The sequence below is a fragment of the Lichenostomus cassidix genome, chromosome 24 (genome assembly GCF_008360975.1).
Source record: "Lichenostomus cassidix isolate B80296 chromosome 24, HeHo_3.0, whole genome shotgun sequence".
NCBI lineage: Eukaryota > Metazoa > Chordata > Aves > Passeriformes > Meliphagidae > Lichenostomus > Lichenostomus cassidix.
Window position 1 is genome coordinate 3,412,550 of NC_139504.1, and position 23,267 is coordinate 3,435,816.

At 45.6% G+C, this 23,267-nt stretch overlaps 1 protein-coding gene across 1 annotated transcript; it reads right to left on the reverse strand.

Moving 5' to 3' along the window:
- Window positions 1-1,016: 1,016 nt before the first annotated feature.
- Window positions 1,017-21,389, reverse strand: ATP12A (ATPase H+/K+ transporting non-gastric alpha2 subunit). Its single transcript, XM_085082027.1, has 23 exons — window positions 21,062-21,389; window positions 19,137-19,286; window positions 17,761-17,820; window positions 16,712-16,915; window positions 16,022-16,135; window positions 15,457-15,591; window positions 14,829-14,946; window positions 14,032-14,305; window positions 13,098-13,291; window positions 12,562-12,671; window positions 11,613-11,747; window positions 11,124-11,316; window positions 10,731-10,906; window positions 9,578-9,714; window positions 8,822-8,972; window positions 6,788-6,956; window positions 5,921-6,075; window positions 5,296-5,419; window positions 4,677-4,822; window positions 3,939-4,072; window positions 2,737-2,838; window positions 1,676-1,767; window positions 1,017-1,487 (listed from the first exon to the last, which is right to left on the reverse strand). Exons 1-23 carry the CDS (start codon window positions 21,068-21,070, stop codon window positions 1,459-1,461), a joined length of 3,111 nt encoding a protein of 1,036 aa, XP_084938153.1. The 5' UTR covers window positions 21,071-21,389; the 3' UTR covers window positions 1,017-1,458.
- Window positions 21,390-23,267: the final 1,878 nt, after the last annotated feature.

Here is a 23,267-nt window from a genome sequence, read left to right on the forward strand (position 1 = left end):
GAATTTCGGGCAATCCGCAGGTGCTGCAAAGCAGGTTGTGCTGCAGCTGCTCCTCATATCTTCCCTATCTTTGAACCAGGAGATAAAATAAATCAGTGCTGGCTGCTGGCGAGTGCCAAGGTGTGAAATGAGCCACCCTGGCACCTCAGCCCGTGCTGCTGCTGAGCTCCAGGATTGCATCACCGTGATAACAGCGCGTTTATCTGGAATTATCTGGACCCACCCGTTGTTTTCAGGCTCATTTTCTGCTCTCTTCCTCCTTCCTTGGGAATTCCTCTTCTTTGCTTGTCTACAGGAAAAACACTGATAGCTGGGATAATTGATATGGGAGTAATTAGTGCCCAGCTAGGCTGTGAGGTGAGGGGTTTTGAGGAAGGAAGGTCACAAAATTCAAAAAGTATCTCCTAGCAGGGATGGGTGTGGATTTTGGGAATAGTTTTGGATTGGAAACAACTCCTCTCCTTCTCCTCCCTCAGCTCTTCCCTTGGTTTCTCTCCTCTATAATCCCTCTTGATGTTTGCTGCAATATTCTGCCTCTGCTTGTGGTCTAAAACTTGTCTAGGCTTGTATTTAAAAATGAAATATCAACATGGAATGTTTATTTTTTTTTTTTTTTGTTTTAAGATGGGGAAAGCTTTTGGCAGAACAAGAAATGTTCCTACTGGTTCTTGCTAAAGTCACCTCATGCAAGACTTGGTTTCAAATAGGACTTTACCTGTACCTAACTAATCCTAAATACCTAATTAATCCTAAAACTAATGACTCTAATATCTATTTTGTCTTGGAGATTGTCACCTTTGGGAGGCGAGCACTGAATTTGGGATCTCAAAGTGTTCAAATCCGCTGGTTTTAACCTTGATTTTCAAGACACCTTTGTCAGAATGGATCAATGTTTGGTCTGTTAATAGGGATTTAAAAAGCACAGTAAGAAAACCTCTTCTTTCCTCTGTGACCCTATTCCACTCATTTCCTTTTTGTCTCTATAAAAAAATAAGACAGAGAACAGTTTTCTGGAAAAAAAAACCATTTTATTATCAAATTATTCCTATACAGCACTTTTACCCTTGGCGAGGTAAAACAGAGCTATGCACTCCCTTGGAATTCAGTTCTACCCGAACAAAAACCAGCAAATAACACCTTCAGTGCAAATGAATGCCTCGGATTGTGTGGGATTCCTGTCTTTTGTTTGTTTTCCTCTCAGAGTGCTCTCCAGCTTCATCTTTGAACGAGGGGAAAATCGTAGCTGTTACAAAAATAGGTAGTATTTCAATTTCCAGGCTTTACAGTACAGTGGGAGGTAATTTCTCAGCCTCTAAAGTCCTTGTTTCTTCATTCAATTCATGAAATCTCTTCACCCCAGCACGGGGTGAATCCATGCTTGATATTGCACAGGCAGGACTTGAAAGCAGCAGAGGCTGGGTCAGCTGGGGAAGGAGCTCTCCTGTGCCCAGGGCTGTCTCAATAATACATATTCTTGTCCCACCAGCCTGCAGGAGGAGAAGGAAGGGAATTTAAAACAAGAAAAATTGGTTATTTTTTCCTCAGAAAGGAAAAGCAATCATTGGGGGAAATGGTTTGTTTTTCAGCAGTCAGCTGTGGGTGGGAGTGAAAGGGTGGGAAAAACCACATTTAATTAAAACATGAAAGTAAGATTTAATTAGGAGAATGCACTCACTTCCTGGGTATCTCCTGATGAGCAGCTTGCGGATTTCATCGTAGACCCAAATGAGGATGGCAAAAGGCACAGCCACAAACCAGTACTGGAACCTGCCAGGGAACAGAAACATCCAGAACCAGCTCAGCTGCACTTCTGGGCTCTCTGGCTGTGCTGTTCAATGGCACTGAAACAAATCTGGCCTCTTGGGCCTCTTCTTTTTCTTAATTAATCACTGGGATTGATGATGTGATGTGAAACCCCCCAGTCTTTAGTTAATGGATTAATTTATTCCAGGTCCTGTTCAGAAGGGAGTGTTGCCTGCTGGTATCACAGTAATAAATCACCTGACTGTGGTCTGTTTGGAATGAATGTTAAATGCTGTCTGTTGTCACCAAAGAAATATTTAAATGTTTGGTTTGCACAAGAAGGTTTTTGGATCCTCTGTAGTAAATCTAGGAGAAGCCACAGAATAATGTGGAAATTCTGGCAATAATGTCCTTTTTGGCCAAGAATTAGTGATAAATGTAATGAATGTTTTTAAATATTATTCGTGGAGTGGTGCTGCATGGGCTTCCTGCTCCCATTGTGTGTCCAGATGAGGAGGGAAGGAGTGATGCCTTAGGATTTTAGCTTCTATATTTGCCATGTATCTGTAATCCTGTAATTTTTAGTGTATAACTCTGGGCTCCATACAGGTGCTAAGCTGCTGTTCTCTCATTTTTAGACAAAATAATTCCTCTCTAAGCTCAAACCTCAAGGACACCTCACTGTCTCAGAGCCCCAAGATATGTAAACAGCAGTGAACTGGGGAGCAAACTTGGAGTAATTGACTTCATTAGCTGAAGCTGTAATTGGAGGATTAAACCTCAATATGCAAATGGACAGAACTTATAAAGTATGAAAAACTCATGACCTGCTGTCCATTTTGGGTGTAGCCCTAGGTGGCTTTGTCTGCCCTAAATACATCTGAAATCCTTCAATGAATATAACTGCTTTTTATTCTCTGAACTTATTCTAACCTCTGTTTTAGGTTAGCCCATCAGATGGCACAGGGGAAGCTCAGTGGCATCAGAACTCACCTGAGTGGAGTGAAGTTCAGGGCTGTGACATGTCCAAGGCCGTAGGTGAGGATCAGAGCAATTCCTATCTGGGAGAAAATCCCCACCCAGATGACTTTGTTCCTGCAGGAAAAGCAGAGAGGAAGAGTCAAACCCCTCAGTGCCTGCAGGAACCTCCTGAAATTCCCTACCATTCCATGAAATTCCCTGCAATTCTCTGCATTTCCCTGCACTCAGGGGCTGGGCTGGGCAGCTCTGTATTGCACTCTGAGTTCTCCTGGCTCTCCTGGCAGCATTCCCAGCTCCAATCCCTGCAGGAGACACCCAGGCTGAGTTGCTCAAGGCTCCTGTGGCTGGCAATGCTCAGGGTGACTCAGGTGTTAATGCAAGGAGGAAGCACACCTAGGTGTAGCTGCAGATAAAGGATGGAAAACAAATTGCTCTGCTATCAGAAAGCCCAGAGTCAATGCCAGCTTTCCTGCTGGCCTCTGGCCCAGCTGAGATTTGGGTATTTGGATAATTTGATATTGCAGCTCCCCTGGGACTGGAGGGCGCAGGGAGGTTTGCAGAGGGCGGCCAGCACTGTCCTGGCCAGTTTGGCCAGCTGCTATCTCCCTCCTCAGAGCTGGAGTTATCTCAGAGAAATCCAGACCTGCTATCTCTTGATAAGCACATAAAGGAGTGCAGAAAATAATCTGGGAGAGAAACTCCTGGTTTTTTTTAATAGTAAACATTTTAGTGAATGGGGAGTTAGTTTTAAGCTGATTTTCAGAGCATTTTCAGTGCAACCAGCACAATGTCTTTAAAGAAAACCTCTATCCTGAAGTGGGAAAGGGGCTGAGGGGAGGTGTAATAAAATATTTGCCTGAGATTTGTGATTGCTTAAGGCCAGACTTAATCTCTGTGCAAAGACTGAAAGTGAGAGGGGCAAATCACTGAGCTCCTGGACGGAGCAGGAGGCTGACTTGAGCTGTGGGTTTAGATTAGATAGGAGAAAATCCTTCCCTGTGAGGGAAATTCTTCCCAGGTGAGGCTCTGGGAAAGGAATTCCCAGAGAGGCTGTGGCTGCCCCTGGATCCCTGGAAGTGTCCAAGGCCAGGCTGAGTGAGGCTTGGAGCACCCTGGGATGGTGGAAGGTGTCTCTGCCATGGCAGAGGTGGAATGGGATGATTTTTAAGGTCCTTTCCCACCCAGATCATTGTGGGATTGTCTGCAAAACCCACCTGAAGAGGCCCTGCCGGAAAATGGAATTTCTGCGTGTTTTCCTGATGATCAGATCAGCCACCTGCTGGATGGTGATGCTGACAAAGAAGGCAGTGTAGCCAGTCCACTGCAGGTATGTCCGCTGGTATTTGGTCTGTGAAGGAAACACCAAAACAAAAGTGGTAAATCAGAGCCTCACATCTCCCCCAGGCCATTCCAAACCTTGCTGGGAGGCTTTATTTCAGTTCCCAAGGTGGGAAGGCAGAGTGACTCCAGATTTAGGCACAGAGTGGTGCGATTTGGTTCAGTTTTAGCCCGCGAGTCACGAGGCTGCAGCACGAGCTGGGGCTGAGGGGTGTTTATGTGGATTTATTGGTGCCTCCTGTGCCTTGTGATGCTGCAGGCTGAGGGAGGGGGAGGCTGCACAGGGCTTGGCAGAGGTGCTGCTCATTAGCAGGGCTGGCAGAGGATGGCAATGATTGATTTGGAGGAGTTCGAACATTAAGTCCAGAGAGCAAGATACACCTCTGAGTGAGAAATTACAGGAGAATGAATGAAAGAGCAGAGGCTGAATGGAAGAGCTGCCTGGCAGGGAGCTCTAAACAACCTCTCCCTAGGCAACATTGGATGAAAACTAAATTCTATTTGCATTTAAACCTCATTTGCATTCCCTACCCCTTTATTCTGGGCGAGAGCACAGAATTTTTAAGCAGCAGGTGGGCGAGAGACAGAGCAGGGAGTTTTCAGGGCTGCTTTACCCATTGCTGGCCGTAAGAATCCTCAAAGTCATTGATGGCATTGCTCTCCCAGTCGACTCTCACTCCCAGCAGGGTGGAAGGGAGGAATCCTTGCTCGGCATAGACGGTGAAATAGGTGACAAAAGCTCCCACTGACTGCATGATTCCTGCAAAAATAATTTATGGGGGCAGGAATGAGGAAAACCCCAAGTTGAGGAGCACTGGGGGATGTGCTGGATGTATGGAACATGCTAAAGGTGGTTTGAGAGTTCTTGGTGCACTAAATTTCTTGCCCTCTGTAGATAAAACATTGTTTTATCACCCAAGAAACAATTGCTCAAGAAGGATTTTGGATCTTCAGTAGTAAATCTAGAAGAAGGCATGGAATAATATGGAAATAATGACAATTATGAAATTGAAACATGCTAAAGGTGGGTTGAGAGATCTTGGTGCTCTAAATTTCTTGCCCTCTGTAGATAAAACATGTTTTTATTGCTGAATAATGAGCAACAAGATGGGCTTGGTGACTTTGCAGAGGAAGGAGCTGAGTCCCAGCCCCCAATTTTTTTTTTTTAAAAACAAATCAATCTGAGTCTGTGTTGCTTTGCTGACACAAGGCAGAGTTTGGGGTCCAACCTACCTATCTGCAGGTATGAATACACAGCCAGCTGCTCGTTCACCAGCCTGTCTTTCCTCTTGTTCCGAGGCCTCCTGTTCATGATGTCACTCTCAGCTTTCTCATATGCCAGTGCCACCGAGGGGATCTGTGACAGAAACAACCCATCAGGGTCTGGGGGGGCAGCTTTTGCCTGATTCTGGGGGGTTTTCAGCAATTTTCAGTTCCCAGTGGTTCTGTTGGAGGCTGGCAGGTACAGGAATCTGTGTGGATTCCTCTGAAGGTGGGAAGGGTTTGGGGAAGTTTGGGATTTCCACAGATCTGGTGAACACTGAAGGCTCTTTCAGATCCCTTGGGCTGGGCTGGATGGGATGGCAGGAAGCTGCAGAAATCCCTCTGATCCCTCAATTAAAACCCCCAGATATTTGCTCCCTGCTGATCTTAGCCTGGATCAGATGTCTTTGCTCTCTGCTCCCCCTCTGTTGTTTTCCACTCTCCTTCCTCTCCACCTGGTTGCTTTTAATCCCCTTTTTCACTGCCTCACTCAGCTGTAGGGTAAAGCCACCAACCCCTCTGTTCTGGATGTCCCTTTGCCCCCATTCCCTCTCCCTGGACAGGAATTTCCAGCAGGAAATGGCTGTAAACTCACAATATCCGTGCCCAGGTCGATGAAGAGGATGGTGATGGTGCCAATGGGCATTGGGATGCTGGCAATGATGTAGATGAGGAAGGGGCAGAGCTCAGCAATGTTCTTAGTCAGGGTGTAGGCAATGGTTTTCTTCAGGTTGTCAAAGATCAGGCGGCCTGGGGGGAGAGAAAATACTTCTGTCAAAGGGAATTTTTATCTTTTTCTTTTGTATTATTACTTTATATATTTAGGTTCGTATTTTATTTTTAGGCTTTCCAGAAAAAAATTGAAATTTATCTAAATGAAGTGAAAACATTTACTGCTTATTTTTACTTTTCCTCATATGTTTCCTCATGCATTTCGTAGCTTATTTTGTTGTTTTTAGTCTTTTTTTTTTAAACAACCCTCCCTTAGAACCTTCTGAAAACTCAAGTGTAATAGAACATTTCCTTCAGTGAGGAAGTCTGAGGGGAAAAGTCCCATTCCCCAAAATGCTGTAGTTGTAATGGAAACCACAAGCTCTTCACAGTGGAAGAAGAGTGGGATGAGTATTCCTGTCAGAGGAAGGTGAAGGTGATGTGTGAGAAAGTAATAGAGGGGAAAATGTGGAGAAAACAATTTATATCTTTGTGAGGCTTCAAACTGCACTGGAACGAGTCAGGAAGTGCTTTTATCTGGAGTTTGATCAAACAGAGACAGCAAAGCGTTATTCTGTGTGAGAGAGGGAGAGGATTTCCTTATTCTCTGATTGTTGTGTGTAAATTGAATTAATTCCCAGCTTTCCCAAATATCAAATAACAGATGCAGAAAGAGAAGAGAGGAGGGAAAGATCAGGAGGCTCTGGCAGTAGCTTGCAGCTCAAAATGGGAGAAACAACATTATCTTTACCTTCCTCCACTCCAGTGACAATGGAAGCAAAGTTATCATCCAGCAGGACCATGTCAGCTGCATTTTTGGCTGCATCAGAACCAGCAATCCCCATGGCAATCCCAATATCTGCTTTTTTAAGGGCAGGGGAGTCATTGACTCCATCTCCAGTCACAGCAACCACTGCTCCCTGGAACAAGCAAAAGGATCCAGCTGTGGATTTGGGAGGAGAGGGTGAATCCTGCCATCATCAATCTGTATTTCTAGCAGAAAAATTCTGACTGGGAGCTCTGAATCCTCTATGAACCCACATTAAACACAGGCAGGGACCAGGAGGGTGGTGGGTAGGGTTGGGAGAGCAACCTCAGAAATTTGTGTGGCTCCCTTTAGAGCAAAAACATGGAAAATTCAGGGATGTGATCCACTGCATCCTGAAGAGTGGACATAGATGCATTTCAAATGCAATTAATGTGATAGTTGGAATAGAAGGAGGATTAAAGATTTGGATGTCTGCTCTGTGGCCATGATCCATCCCTGTGTGAGCAGAGCCAGCTTCACCCCTGACATCTGTGGGGGATTTGATCAACACAACCTCTCTTCTCCTTTTTATTTTTTGTTTTAGGAAGGGCTACAGAGTCAGCCAGGTTCCAGCTGAACTGTAAATTCTGTAAGTGTTGAGTTAGATCCCATTCTCATCCTATCCCAACAGCTCCTGGCCATCATCCCTCTGTGCTGGGATTTCTCTCATAATCCAAAAGATGGAAAACTCTGATTATCCAGCTCATCTTCTTTGTTATCTCCCTGTGAAACCAACTTGAGGCTGTGCTCTAGCTGATGCAGAAGTCTGTGGCTCCATGCAAGGCAGGGTGTTCAGAGTGGGGGAAAAACTGATTAATAAAATGCTGAATTTCCTGTGCCTGGGGGGATTGAGCACAGTGTCACTACCTATAAATAATGCCATGTACTGAAGGGCTTATAAGCTCTAAGCACTAAACATAGCTGGAGCCTGGCTGGGGGAGGTTTGTTCCTTTTCATCCTCTCAAGAGCCAAATCTGCCCGCAGTGTGGGTGTCTGAGCAGTGCAGAACACGTTTACCCACCGTGTGCCTAGCAGAGACCATTCAAAAAATAAAGTACACGTGAAATGGAAAGATTTTATCTCTGTTTTTTCACTCTCCAGAGAGCACTCCAGGCTTAAACCCAGCGAGCTGATAGTGCTGATTGGGAAGCTTAGTGCTGGCAGAGGTACAAAAATAAAATAATATCTTGTACCACGTCTTCTCTGCTCAGTCCAGGCACAGCAGTAGCGTGGATTTAATTCACAAAATCTACTAGGAAGATGTCAGTTTTGAGTGGAGAGTATTTTGATGGCAATTTTTGTCTTTTACAGATATCTGTAAATGCCTTTTTTTTTTTCTTTTTTTTCTTTTCCCTTTCTGTGCTGGCTGCACTCCAGGCTGCTTTACATAATATTGCCCATGGATGGGACAAATTCTCCTTAATTCCTGCTTCCTGATTTACAGCCTTGGGAAGTAACACAGATAAGGCTTGGTGGTGCATAAATCATGCTCTGGCATTTCGTGGGGTTCATACCTCAGAGTCATAAGTGGTTTAGGGTGGAAAAGACCTGTGAGTTCACCTGTTGAGCCACTAAACAATTCCACTCCCAAACATTCCTGTGGGCAGGAGGACGTCGCTCTGAGCAGCCACAGGAGATAAGATGAGAGGATGTGGCAGCACCGTTGCTTTTATCTGGATTTAAAGAATTTCTGAGGAAATTCTCCTTCCCAAACAGGACACAGGAGGCTTTGTGTGCAGCACAGCTGTGACAGGGACAAGCCAGACCCTGACTGCAGCTCCAGACTCGGGGGAAAAACTCATTTTGCCACCAGGAGTGTAGCAGGAATCTGAGCGGCTTGGACTGAGTCCAGGCAGTGTTTGTGGCAATCTGTTAGATAATGTTCTGGCACGGGGAAAAGAGTATAAACAGAGCTCGGGGAGCACTGGGAATTGGCTCCCAGCCCTGGGATCTGTGGGTGACCTTTGCCAGCCTCACCTGCCTCTGACAGCCCTCCACGATAATCAGCTTCTGCTGGGGTGAGGTTCGGGCGAAGACGATTTCGGAGTGGTTGCAAAGGATCTCATCCAGCTGCTCCGAGCTCATGTCCTTCAGCTCCATCCCGTTCACCACGGCTGCTGTGGCCTCCCTGCAGGAGGGCATTTCCAGGGGTGAATTTCCAGGTTGAAAGGGTAAAAATAGTGTGGTCAAATGTGGGTGCAGCTGGATAGGGGGAAAGCAGTAGTTGCAGAGGGGTTTGTTGTTAACCAGCAGGTGCTGCAGAACTCCAGAGTGGCTCAGAGTTACCTGGAGACTGAGAGGACTCGTGGAAGCTTCAGAAAAAGCATTTCAAAGAGGCTTCTCAGTGGGAGGGACAGAGGAAGACATGGCTTCTGCAAAGAGCTTCCATCCTGCCCTTGTGATGTTATTGTTTCAGCACTTAAGGGGTGAAGGAGGAATTTGGGCTGATGGTCCAAATGAGGTCGTGTGATGCTGAATTTACATTTCGTGTATGTTTTGTCAAACGGGCAGTGACAGCAACTTCCACGTGATCTGCAAAGCCTAATTTGCTAGATTTTCCTCAAGGGCAGCAAAGATGAAAACCACAAAGTGAGCACATTTCAGTGGAGACGCCACGAGGGCAGGAATGTGTCGCAAAAAAAGCAGGAAGCAGAGGGGCTGGGGGATAAAATCAGGGTGGAGAGAGCAGGGAAATGAAGGCTCAGGTGCTGCCCAGGCTCTGCTGGCTCTCACCTCCTGTTCACCTGCTCCACGGGGATGTTGAGGCGCTTGGCAATGTCCTCCACGGTCTCACTGGTGGCTGAAATGATGCCCACGCTCTTGGCGATGGCCTTGGCCGTGATGGGATGGTCACCAGTGACCATAATGACCTGAGCAGGGACAAGTGAGTGACCAAGGGATAAGGCAGAGATAAGGGGAATGTCCACTGTTGCGGAGCAGGAAGCAGTTTGGGATCAGAGCAGTGCTGTGCACACAATAAAGGGAGATTATGGGATGTAATTGCCCAGCTCTGACTGACATCTGGGCTCTGCCTCTCCTGACTGAGGCTGCTTTAGCAGGGCTCTGAGGGAAGAACTCACAGGCAGCCAGATTACAATAATGCAGAATAAAGGAGCCTTTATATAAGGATCTATATTAGGTATGTGCAGTGGGGAGGGTTTGTTAGAATATTGCATCTTAAAATGGATCCTTGTGACTGAGGTGTCCTGACAGATAAGGCACAGCCTTTCCTCGCTTTTCTTGAAGAGAAGTTGCCAGATTTGTCTTCAGGCTACAGAAAATTTCATCAGGGTTGGGGCTTGGGATTCATCTCCTCTGAGATCTGTAATTCCAAATATGATTTTCCCCTGATTTAGATAGATTTCACCTCTGCTTGGAGCTGAAAGTTTACTTGTGGGTCCCCTGGGAATGAAATTAGGGAAATTAATACTTCAGGTTCAACTTGAATGGTTTTGAGATTAGTGATTCCTTTGAATAAATGTTCGTATCAGGTTCCCTGTGTCCTGCTGCCTTCTCTAGAATTTTTTCTGTCACCTTGCTCAGTTTACAAACAAGTAATTCCAGCTGGTGTGGGTTCTATATTCTAAAAACTCATCTGATGAGAGAGTATCTGAGTTTTTGCAAATTTGGATTTCCAGTTTTAAAACTCTGTGCAATTCCTGTAGTCTGATTCCCACTTAAATGACAATGTTTTGCCTCTGGGGACTTTCTAAGCTGCAATTACAGGATGGCATTAACTAACATTGGGATTTTTGGGAGCTGTTGTGTTGGAAGAAAGATAATTAATGATGATGTGGTGGAAGATCTTCTATTTTAAATACCTAAAACAATTACCAGAAGCCTTTCAGCAGCGGAATCACCACGTTTTTCCCTGACAAATCCCTACCTTGATCCCAGCGCTGCGGCACTTGGAGACAGCGTCAGGCACTGTGGAACGAGGAGGGTCAATCATGGACAGGAGACCCACAAAGCACAGGTTGGAGGTGGGGAAGTTCATGGAATCTGTGTCAAACTGGAAGCTCTCTGGGAACTGGTTTTCAGGCAGGTACAAGTGGCAGAAACCTGAAGAGAGATTGAGGGTGATGGGATGGGCAAGAGATAGTGGGAGGAAGAGAAGAGCTTGATAAATCATGAGGGTTTGCCCTTGTTTGTGCAACCCCAGTGCACTGAACCATTTTTCCAGGTATGCTGGATATGCCAAGACTTTAAACCCCATTTCACAGATTTTACAGCTGGATTTTGCTCCGTTTTCCCAGGCAGTCCCTGCAGCTGCACTCACCCAGCACTCTCTCTCCCATGCCCCCCAGCTCCATGTAGGCTGTTTGGAAAGCTTCTGCCTTCTCACTGTCCAGAGGCTCTTCCTTGCCGTTGATCATGATGGTGCTGCACCTCTCCAAAATCCTCTCTGGGGCTCCTTTCATCACCAGCAGGAAGCGTTTGTCGTGGGGGTCGTCGGTCTCATGGATGGAAAGCTGTGCCACAAACAGGAAATTAGCTGGAAGAGCTTAAATGGTCCTCATTTGTTTCTAGTTTTGCATGGAATTAATGTTCTTTGCCATTAGGATGTCATGTACTCCATCAAACGCACTGAGATGTATTCATTGCAGCTTAAATTGCCATCAATCCACTGAAATACATTCATTACAACTTAAATTTCTTCTGTTGTTGAATTACCCTATTAAGGCTTCAGGGTCACCCATTGTCACATTAGGCCCAGTGATAGAAACAATCAATCCAGCATGATTAAAAAAAAAAAAATGAAACCCACCTGGAATTTGTTGGTAGAGTTGAAAGGAATTTCAGCCACTTTCTTGTTCTGTGCTCTGATGCTCATCACATCCCCCAGAATGACCTCAGAGAATTTCAGCAGAGCTGTTTCAGAGGCATCTCCAACCACAATCCTCTGTGGGCACAAAGGAAGAAACTTTAATATTTTTCCGGGACTTCTTGAATATAAAAATGTAGATTCCTTGTGCAGCATGTCATGGAATCGTGGAATTGCAAAAGTCCAGGTGCTTTGAGCTGATTTCTTCTTTTGTGCCCACTACTATATTCAAGAAGTCCCAGAACAATATTTTTATTTTAAAATAGAATTAAAATTAAAATAGAAAATTGGGATGTCTAGTTTGCTCTTGGAGTTGGAACTGAGCCTCAGCAAAGAGAAGAAAAGAGTATTGGGAGCTGTAAAGCAGATTTGGGGTCACACTCAAGTCACTGCAGGTGAGCTGAGGGACAAACCCCAATTAATTTGAGGATGGCATTGATGAGTGAACAATAAATTTGTTCTGGTAGCCCAGTGACTGGAATTTACTACCTTCAAGCAGTCATGTGGAAAGACATTAATTAAGACATGTTCACCTCTGCTATATTAAATTAATAGTGCAGTAATTACTATTACTGCCACTTGTATTGCCTTTTTCCTGGCAGGCACAGCTGGGTTTGGACAATGCTCTGAGGCACAGAGATTTTTTGTGGTTGTCCTATTCAGGGCCAGGATTGGACTTTTGGATCTCTTCCAATTCAGGATATTCTGTGATTTTGTGAATTCATCCTCTTGGCTGTGTGGGTTTTTTCCCTCTTGTGTGAGTGAGCAGCAGTTAAACCTCTGTCAGTAGGAACTTAGAGGGCTGGCATGGTAAAATGAGATTGCTAAAGCCCAGCAGAGCAAATTGCTCTTCCAGAGGAAGGGAAATAAGCTGGTGTGAAGTCAGCAATACCTTCATGATGGGGAGGTTTTCCTGTCCTGGCCGGAATTCCGCCCGGTTGCAGAGAGTGACAATTTTGGATAACGCTGTCCACGTGGCAGAGCTTTGGTCAAAGGGCTGAGCTGGGAGGAGTAAAACACACATTGCAGCCTTTAGCACAGTGCATGGCACAAGCAGGAGCTTAAGAGTGAAAAAGCAGAATTGGCTTATTTGCAGAAAAAAAAAAAAATTGACAGGTTCTTTTATGGAAAAATATTTTTATGTGAATTTACCTCCCTCAGTGTTGGCAAAGGAGTTTGGGTGATGTTTCTATGCTTAACTCCCTACTAAATGTACTCTTGGCAAAAGGCTATGGAGTAGAACCTCCTCCAGATTTACTTCTATGAGTGGAGTTCAAATATTAACTCTTCTTTTCACCTCTCTGCATGGCTACAAAGGCATTTCCACGTGCAGAAGGAAGATCTGTCTGATTTAGCCATCAAAAGCCATTCCCAGCGGACATCCCAGCTTTGATCCCAGATCCTCCCCTTCCCACATCCCACATTTACTTGTCTGATCTTCACTGGTGTCGGCTGAGTAGATCTGGTTGTCAAACCAGAGGTGGGCAACAGTCATCCTGTTCTGGGTGAGAGTTCCTGTCTTGTCAGAGCAGATGATGGAGGTGGAGCCGAGCGTTTCCACAGCTTCCAGGTTCTTCACCAGGCAGTTCTTCTTGGCCATGCGCTTGGCTGTGAGGGACAGACTCACCTGGTGGGAGGAAAGGGGCCCTTTATTCATTTTGGCATTTTTTTAAGGCAATATTTTAAATTTTTTTAGCTTTTTTGTTGGCCGCATTGCATTTTTCCCCCTTTTTTTAAAATTAGAATCGGAGTCTAATTTTGGAATAATTCTAAATCGGAAACTAGTTGGGTTGTAATTAGAACAAGTAGATTTGCTGCTGATAGGAACCTGATAGATATAATAATAATAATAATATAATTTATTATTAAAAATAATAATATAAATATAAAAATATAAATAAAATAGGAATGTCTTATCAGTCCAGAGAGTGTCTGAGATGGAAGGACCTGCAATGGGCAGGGAGCTGCAGGTCACCAACCTCACAAATCCTGCAATAATTCCCTTCATTCTCACTCTGGTTGTTTGCTGCTGGGGTGCTTGAGAGCCAGCAGTGCTCAGCAGGTGTTCTGCCTCTCAGCCAGGGAGTTTAGTGGTGAATACGTGGGAATAAGTGGAGTTTTCACGTGGCTTTCAGGGTACAATGTCCCTGCTTCCAAGTGGGAACAGGTTGTGGGGAAATGAGTCACATCATTGTGCTCGGCAGCACTTGGAGAGCCTCCTTCCAAACCAGATTGAAGGCAAGTGACTCAGTCACACCAGAATTCCCAAATGGAAGGGCTTATCCTTGGAATCAAAGCCTCCACCCCATTCAGACCCAACTCAGGGCAGAGCTGGAGCGGCAAACAGCAAACCCAGCAGGACCTCACCGTCACGGTGGCCAGCAGCCCCTCCGGCACGTTGGCCACGATGATGCCGATGAGGAAGATGATGGAGTCAAGGATCTTGTAGCGCATGGAGACGGAGATGATGAAGAAGAGCACCCCGATGGAGATGGCCACTCCTGCCACCAGGTACACGAAGTGCTCGATCTCGATGGCGATGGGCGTCTTCTCGTTGCCCACGCCCGAGGCCAGCGAGGCGATGCGGCCGATGATGGTGCGGTCACCCGTGTTGATGACAATGCCCGTGGCAGTGCCTGCAGGGACACAAACTGTCACCTCCAGGGCACACAAACACCCCGAGGCAGCTGCAGCCTGGCAGCCCAACAGGTAGTGTTGGAAAAACCACAATTGAAATCGATTCAGATTCAAATCAATTAATTGATTAGTGCAGCCATAACCACACTGGGTGTTAGGACAAATGCTAACTGTGACCCCCGAGGTCACACTTTATTTTAATCTGCTCAGAATGAAATTCATGAAAAATTAAACCTCTCTGAAGTTGCTTGAAGCAGAATTGCTTAAATGAGTTAGCAGGACTAAGCAGCACCTGTGCAGGTACCATTTTGGGGACCCTTCTCTCTGTACCCTGATAAATAACAGAGAACAAAAATGTTCACTTCCCCTGAAGTCGCTGAATGGAGGTCAAAGACTAACTAGAAACAAAGATAAAAGGATGTAAGGTGTGCACAGAGGATGGTAGATGTGGCTGGAGCCAGTGGAGGAACAGAGCAAGGGGATCCAGTGGGATTTCCATGCCCAATTTCGGGATCAGCTCACCTTCCACGCAGGTGGTGGAGTAGAAGGCGATGTTCCTGGTCTCCAGGGGGTTCTCGTGGGTGAAGTCACAGGAGCGGGACTGGGGCTCTGACTCCCCTGTGAGTGAAGAATTGTCCACCTTTAATGAAACAGAGACAAGGCCATGTTAATTCAGCAGTGCACAGTGGTGTCCAGCCCAGGAGCTGAGGTGGCAGCTTAGTTAATAATCAGGGACATCCAAATCTCTCAGTGCCTTTTCTCTGAGCTTCTGCCATGCCTGAAACAACAGATTCCTCTGGGTATTCAGTTCAGCCAATGCTGTGGGTCTGCTGGTGGGATTTTCAGCAGCAGCCTGAAAAAAACCCCACAGTTTTGAGGATCTGCCTCCAGAGGAAACCCTCAATCCTGTGTTGGTGCATCTGCAAAGAGCAGGGCCAGAGCATGGCCTGGATCTGATGGCTTTGGGTGTCCAGGGAGGGAGCTGACAATCCTAGAGGAGCTCAGCATCCCATTCAGGCTTCTGCTCTCTGATTTCATTAATCATGTCTAATCCAAAAAACCATATTGGCTGTGCAGGAACTCCTTCTATACAACAAATCCCTCCAAACTCTGTTTTCCCTTTCCCAGAGCTCTCCCCAGCCCTGCTCACCTTGCAGCCCTGGGTGAAGATGAGGCGAATGTCTGCAGGGATTCTGTCCCCACCCTTGATCTCCACGATGTCCCCAACCACCAGCTGGTCTGCTGGCAGCTCCTTCTTCTCGGCATCCCTGAGGACCAGAGCTTGCTGGAAGGCAGAAATGGGACAGAAATTAGCCTTGTGCCACCCTCTGAACTGAGATCCTCCTGTCTGTTCTGAGATCCAGAGCAGGGTGAGGAAGAGGCACAGATTTGATATCCAGCTGGGCTGCTCAGGCTGGAATTTGGGGGATGTGAGAAGGGATGTGGCCTTGGAGATGGGGAAATGCCTTCCAACCATCAGGGCTGTGCAAAATGTGAAACCAGCACATTTCCCTGTTTCTTTCCAGGTTTTAACTGGGAGCTGAGCTCTCCAATCCAGGGGTGGATGGAAAACAAGGATGTGCATCCTGCCATTCACAGATCCATAAAAACAACCACTGTAATGGTTTGGCATTCAGGATTTTGTTATCTGGGCTTCCCTCATGCATTATTGGGGTGAATTTTGAGCTCAGCTGGAAGGCCTTGGTGGTTCTCACCTGGGGGATCATCTTGCTGAAGCTGGCCATGATGTTTGTGCTTTTGGCTTCTTGGTAATAAGCAAAGATGCCAGTGAGGATGACAACCAGAGCCAGGACTACTCCGAGGTAGAGCTGAGCAATAAAAGACATCATCTGGTTAATTTAAGGCAAGTTTTCAGCAATTCCTCTGCTAGAGTAAATCACAGTTCTGTTGCAGCAGGATTTTAAAATGAGGTGTTGGCCAGGTTAAAGATAGGGTAAGAAAAGGACTTTCAAGTGCTGCCCTGCAAATGATCAGTTAAATCTTTTGGGGGTTTTTTGGTGTGTATAAAAAAGGGTTTTAATACTAATTTTTCCCATCTATCAAAAATCCTTGTCTAACCTGACACAAACTCCAACAAATTAGAGTGTAACAAACAAAAATTTTTTTTTTTTAAATAGCAGAGTATAACTCAAAAGGGAATTAGTCAAAGACTTCAGTGCTGCTCTCAGAGTACTCAAGAGCTGTGATTATGCCCAGTGGTTATAAAACCTCCCCACAGCACTCTTTAAACAAGTGGTGTGTGAGGCATTTCTGAGCTTTTATCAGAAACCTTCAGCAGCAGAAGGGGAGAACAAGAGGCTTCCTTGTAGTTACTGAGTAACTGTGTAGTATTTCCACCCCTCAGATCCTCACAGGTCAGACCCTGAGGTTCCTCATGCACTCACGTTGTCGAAGGCTGAATCCACTCCCTGAGCCAGCTGAATGCCAAAGGAGATCCAGGAGAACCCAGCTCCGATCCAGAGCAGGATGGAGAAGCCTCCAATCATCTGCTTGAGGAATTTCACGATTTCGGGGGTGGCTTTGGGGGGAGTGAGGGCGTTGGGACCATCCCGAGCCAAAATCTCAGCTGCTCTTGCACTTGAAAGACCCTGCAGAAGGAGGGGACACGTTTAGAATGAAATCACAGAGAAAAAGATGTTTTCCCTCAGCTCAGAACAAAATTCAGAGGTTGACTGTGTCACAAACGACCTGCAACTCCAATTTCCAAACCTTCAGAGTGGCTGCTGTGAATTATCTGTTATGAAGAACCAGCTATTTCTTTCCTGGAGCAATGAATTTGAGGCCAAGTCCATCAGGAGTTTCCATTCTGGTGGTTGGCAATCAAACAAACCTGATCTAAGCGTTTGGAAAGGCAAGGAAAAAACTGACATTGGGTATTTTGCTGCTGTTTCTGCATTTCCACAAGGTGCTTGCAGCTCAGGGGGTTCTTGAGATTCTTGTCTGTGCTCTGGCTGTGCTGACTGCTTGGATATTCAAATGTCAGGTGTCAAAGGGACTCAGGTGTGTAATTTCTCAAATCTAGATTTTCCTTCACACCCAGCTCGTCCCACGCAGCTTTTGCTGGAAATCATTATGGTGAGAAATGAATTGTGGTGAAATCAAAACATCAGATAAAAGCTTTAGGAAAAATGAGCTCCTGAGGTCCCATTTTGCACAGGGAATTTTGGATTTCAAAGCAGTAGCTCAGCCTTCTCCAGACTCGGGAGAAATTCCACTTTAAATCCAAGTCAGTGCACGTTTCCTTGCTGGTTTAGGCTTTACTGGGAAATTCCACTTTAAATCCAAGTCAGTGCACATTTCCTTGCTGGTTTAGGCTTTGCTGGGAACACCAGTGCAGCCACACATATTTAATAATGAAATTGCTGCTCCTGGGAAGCTCTGGGGAGGCCAGAGGTGACTGATTGAGCTCCTTAACGATGCCCTGAGGACTTACTTTGTCAATGCTGGTGCCATACTTCTTCTCCAGTTCCGAGGTGCTGAGCCTGTGATCATCCTGCATTCCCAGAGAGAGAGAGAGAGAAAATTACAGTGAGAAAAAAATTACAGTGAGAAAACTCATCAGACTGTTGAAGTTTTTATTTCCAGATCTGGAGAGTGCTCAAACTGCCTGCCACCATGGATGCAATTGTATGACACCTCACTTTCATTAATTAGACAAACCTGCGCATTGATGAGCAAAATATCTTCCACTGGAAAATTATAAGTTTTTTTTTCTATTGATTTGCAGAGTGCTTTTGCAAATAGCTCCCTCCTCCAGCAAATCTGTCACCAGAACAGCATGGTGTGTTCATCCTGTGCTTCTCTGGGACAAATAATTCCTCTCAGGGCTCAGAATGTGTGTGACAACAACCTCTGCCCTCGATTGCCAGGGCAGGGAATGTGAAATTATCCTCCACTGCCTGGTGGAAAGAGGCAACAGGTTCTGAGCACAGTTAAAAAGGGTGTGGGAGAGGGAAATCTCAAAGCTCTTCTCCCTGGCCTGCAGTGACACCTCTGTGGTATCGCTGGCCTAATTATATCTTGTGCTGAACTGGGATTTAGAAGCCAAGAATTTGCGAGATCTCCCAATTGTTTTCTCAGGGTGATTCATGGGTACTTGGGTGAGTCAATTCCTGTCTGTGCTTTGGTTTCTCTTTGGAAACACCGAGTGAAGTCAAATCCCCTAGTGGCAAAGACAGCAGGGACTGAGAGATATGAACCTGCTGGGTGAATTGATCAGAGAATGAGGGATCAATCTCTGATTTTGGGGTTCCCTGAGCTCTGAAATGCCACCCAGGCTGTAAATAGCCTCTGCTGTGAGCTGCTCTCCCAGCAATCCCGAAAAGAGGTCAGTATAATTACCCTGATGTTTCAGATTGGGAAACTGGAATGTGTGGAGAGGAAGCAACATTTCCAAGAGCAGCCAGCAGGTCAGTGGTGAGGCAGGAGAGAAATATTGATTTCTTGAAGGTCAGAGCAGTTGATTTGGGTAAAACCCCAATTTTAATTGGGTAAAATCCCAATTAAAGCTGGGAAATGCTGGGATCTCTGGATTCTGCCTCTCCCTCAGACTCCTGGCTGGCTGTGCAGGTTGTCAGGATATACAGATGGCAGTGATTCCATCTGGGGAATGATTGACTCCTTTTTTGGGCAGATAATGTTCTGTACCACTGGTGCCCTAATTAGATCAGAATTGTTCTCCCGTTTTAGGTGTTCATCCTGCACAGCATCTTTCTGGGGAAAATCCTCCCCTGTGCTGGATTTTCAGAGCAGGGCACTGCAATTCCCTGGCTTTCATGGCATGTGGGATGGAAGCTCAGCAACACTCACCAGGTCCAGCTCTTTCTTGAGCTCTTCTGCCTTCTTCTTTTTTTTCTTGTTGCCTTTTAAGTCGTTGTGCTTCTCCTCCTCATCCTCGATCTCTGGTTTTCGCAGATCTTTTGTCCCGTAGATCTCAACTGAGTAAACATCAGACTTTTTCTGCAAAAGACCACAAAAAAAGTCAAACTCTGACAGATCTACTGCTTTTTAGGCAACCTACAAATTGCTCCATTCCCTTTCTCCTGGCTGTCAAGGTGTTTTTTCCTGCCTTGTCCTGAGATCCATCCAGGTTGTGTTGCTGGGATTGTGGTCAGGACACCATCAGATGGAAATTACAGAGATTCCTTTAGGGATGTGCAATATTTCCAGCAGTTTGTGATCCAACACCAAGTGTAGGAAAATACTGCCCAGGACCTCAGCATTGCTAGTGAAAATTATTAATTTATTTGTCAGCTCCAAGAAGAGATCAGTGGAAAAGCAAAAAAAAAAACTGTAAAAGGGAGGGGAAAATTATCCATTGAGAACTTGCTTGTTCCTGGAGCTTTTCAGGTCCATAAGGACAAGATTAACTTTTTCTAGCTAAAATTAACATTTACAAATTTCTATTTGCACTCCACGAAAGGCAGGACTGGAGGCAAACACCAGACTGGTAGCCAAGGAGGAGCTGCTGTGTTTCTGCTCACACAGAGCTCAGAACCAGCAGGGATTTAGCCAACAACTCCCTTATTTTTGCCAACAGAATATCAGGCACAAGGAGCTGTTGACCCAGGGAGGCTGCTGGACCTCAGGGAATGTTTTGCTTCCCGAGATAACTTGGGGGTTGTGCTGTTTCCAAACCCTCAGATAACTCTGGAGTGCAAACTTCCCTTCCTGCATAATCATAACGTTCCAGCTCCCAATTATCCTGGAAACCACACTGGCTGACCTCATTTTGGAGGCTTCCTTGTGGATTAAAGCCCAGATGTTTGGGAGATCCCCCTGGATGTCCCCTGGAGGGACAGCAGAGCACCAAGGGGCTCCTTGGAGATCCCACAGCAATGAGGAGTAGAGATCCCCATGGCTTACAGGGAGCTCAAATAATGGAAACAGCAAGGAAAAACCAGTAATCATTGGGATATCTTATGATTTAACCCTGGCACCTTATCCTCAGCTGATGCAAATCTAAATTTGTAAATGCTCATTTTATTTAGAAAAAGTCAATCTTGTAGTTATGGACCTGAAAAGCTCCTATTCTATTCCTATTCCTATTCCTATTCCTATGCCTATGCCTATTCCTATTCCTATTCCTAATCCTATATATTCCTATATATTCCTATTGCTATTCCTATTCCTATTCCCATTCCTGTTCCTATTCCCATTCCTATTCCTATTCCCATTCCTATTCCTATTCCAACACTTGATTTGGTTTGGTGATGCCCAACCCAGAGACAGGACATGCCTGTCCTTTGTATTTTTCTTCTGCCATGCTGAAGATTCCCAATCTGTTTTATCTACTGGGTTTTTTTCCTCACCTTCCTCCTCCTCTTCCTCCTCCTCTCTTTAACTCTCCCACCCAAAAATCTGTTCAGCTTTTAAAATCCCTATAAAGGAGAGAAAAAATCCCTATAAAGGAGAGAAACCAGGAGAGAAAGGCAACAGCTCTCTACTGGGAGAACTTAGCAGAAGGAGGAGAAAACTAAAGAAAATTGTTGAAGTTAGTAAAATCTTTTGCTCACTTGCAAGCGTGACCTATGTTAACCTTTAGCCTTCAGAGTTTCATAAAATCTCAGATTTTGCCTCAGATTTTTGGCTCAGCCAGTCCAAGAATTCTTCCCAACCCAAACTGGCACCAGGTATTAATTCAGTTCTTCACTTAGCCTGTATTTATAGCACAGATTTACCAAATTAAACTTCAGAAGAAACACGAGGTGCAGTTCCTTGAGCTCTGTACCCACCTTGACCATCTTGCTGAGCTTCTTTCTTTCCTGGTGGAGGGGAACAGCCAAGCCACAGCCTCTGGATGGAAACCCCAAATTCTCTGGATGAAAACCCCAAATTCTCTGGATGAAAACCCCAAATTCTCAGGATGAAAAGCCCAAATTCTCTGGACGACAAGCCCAAGGTCTTGGGGTCTTGGGGTCTGTGGTGGCTCAGAGCTGTCCTGCAGTCCCCAAGCTCCCCGAGGTGGTGTCTCCCTGTCCTGTGGCCAGCAGGGGTTAGCTGGAATTCTGCTCCCACCTCGGCATCCTCCAGGCAGGACGAGCTCCCTGTCCCAAGCCTGTGGAGAACGAGCCCTGCTGGCTGCTGCTTTATAAATCAGCATCTCTGCTGCCACTCCACCCCTCCCCTCGCAGGGCCAGCCCAGCTTCTGTTTCACCTGGAGTAGGTGGAAAAATACCACAGTAATGGGCATGTGGGTTTCAGGTCAGATAGGTTCTAATTATTCCTTTGTAGTGTTTGCTCACAAGTAGGGAACAGGTGGATTATTCATCTTGCTGGGAGCCAGGAGTTTCCTCCGGAGCTTTTTCCAGCTCCAGATCCCCTCGGGATCCCACTGGGCTGAAGGAGAGCTCTGCAGGTTGTGTCTCACCTGCCCAGGTGATGTTCTCTGGGCCTGAGGTCCCTCAAAGTCACATTTCTGCCCCATTTCGGTGCCAGCAGGGATTTCATGCTCTTTGAAGCTTCGTGGTTTGGACTTCACTCTCAATCCTTGCCTTGCATTTTGTGTGTTTTTCACCTTCATGCTGAGCTGGGAGAAATGCACTTCCTGGTGGTTTTTCTTACCTGAACAGCTCTTTGGTAGTCTGGCACCAATTAACAGCTCCCAGACAGGAGTGATAATGAGATTTGTGACACTTCTGGTACCTGGCTTGTCTCATCACTTGGGAGCAAAGCTGATTTCACTTCTGAGAAACTGATGGAAAATGATGAACTGATGGAAAGCTGAGTGAAAGATGGGGAATGATTTTCTGCAGTTTAACATTATTTGGGGAAAGACTTGTCTTTCATTCATCTGACCTTGCTGACCAACAACTCAGCAGTTGCTCTTTAATATTCTATAATCTTTAGTCTTTAATATGATATATATGATATGGTATATATTCTTTGACACTATATAATCCATAAACTTTAATTTAATATATATTCTTTAACACTATATCATCCATAAACTTTAATATGATATATGTTCTTTAATACTATAGAATCTATGAACTTTAATATGATATATACTCTTTAATACTATATAATCCATAAACTTTAAATCCCTTTGAGATACTGTGTGGTGCCACCAGTAAGTGACTCAAACTGTGGTCAGAAATCTGATGTATTAATGGAGATAACCAACGCTGCCTTTATCAAATCAAACAGGTAGAAGCTCTTATCGGAGGGGAAAATCCGAGTGACATCATTTATTACCTCAACAGGAGCAAGAATAATTTATATTCCCATCGAGTTTCCAGGAATTTGAGTCTCAGCCCTCCTCGAGCTGTTCCCACTTGGCAGTTTGTGTGTGTTGGTCTTTTTCCATGGCATTTTTCAATCCCGGGATGTTGCGCAAGGTGCAGGAGCACTCTGGAAAGGTTTCATGCTCCATTCCTGCTGCTTGATGTACTCACAGCTGGGTTTGTCTTGGAATTTCTTATTTTTCCTACATCTCTGAGTGCTGGAGGTTTCACAGTGTGAGCCAGAGCAGGGATGTATTGGCTGTACCCAGAGAGAATCTGTGTTTTGGGATTTCCAGCACTGAGATCCTCCTCTGTTCTGGGAAAGATGCAGAGCAGGGTGAAGAAGAGGCACAGGTTTGAGATCCAGCTGGGCTGCTCAGGCTGGAATTTGGGGGATGTAAGAAGGAAAATGGCCTTGGGGATGGGGAAATGCCTTCCAGCCATCAGGGCTGTGCAAAATGTGAAACCAGCATGTTTCCCTGTTCCTTTCCAGGCTTTAACTGGGAGCTGAGCTCTCCAATCTGTTGGTGGATAGAAAACAAGGATGTGCATCCTGCCATTCACAGATCCATAAAAACAACCACCGTGTACTTTTTAGTAATGATTTGTCATTCAGGACGTTTATCTGGGTCATTTGGGCAGTTTTTTTCCCTTTGCCTTCTATAAATCGCGGTGGCTTTTGCCTGGGGACGAATGTTAGAGATGCAAATGAGGG

Coding starts and splice junctions, on each gene's coding strand:
- ATP12A (XM_085082027.1), bottom strand. Junction 13,292..14,031: donor CTGGCCACCGTGACGGTGAG/GTCCTGCTGGGT, acceptor CCACCAGGTGAG/TCTGTCCCTCACAGCCAAGC. Junction 5,420..5,920: donor TCGACCTGGGCACGGATATT/GTGAGTTTACAG, acceptor TTTCTGTCACAG/ATCCCCTCGGTGGCACTGGC.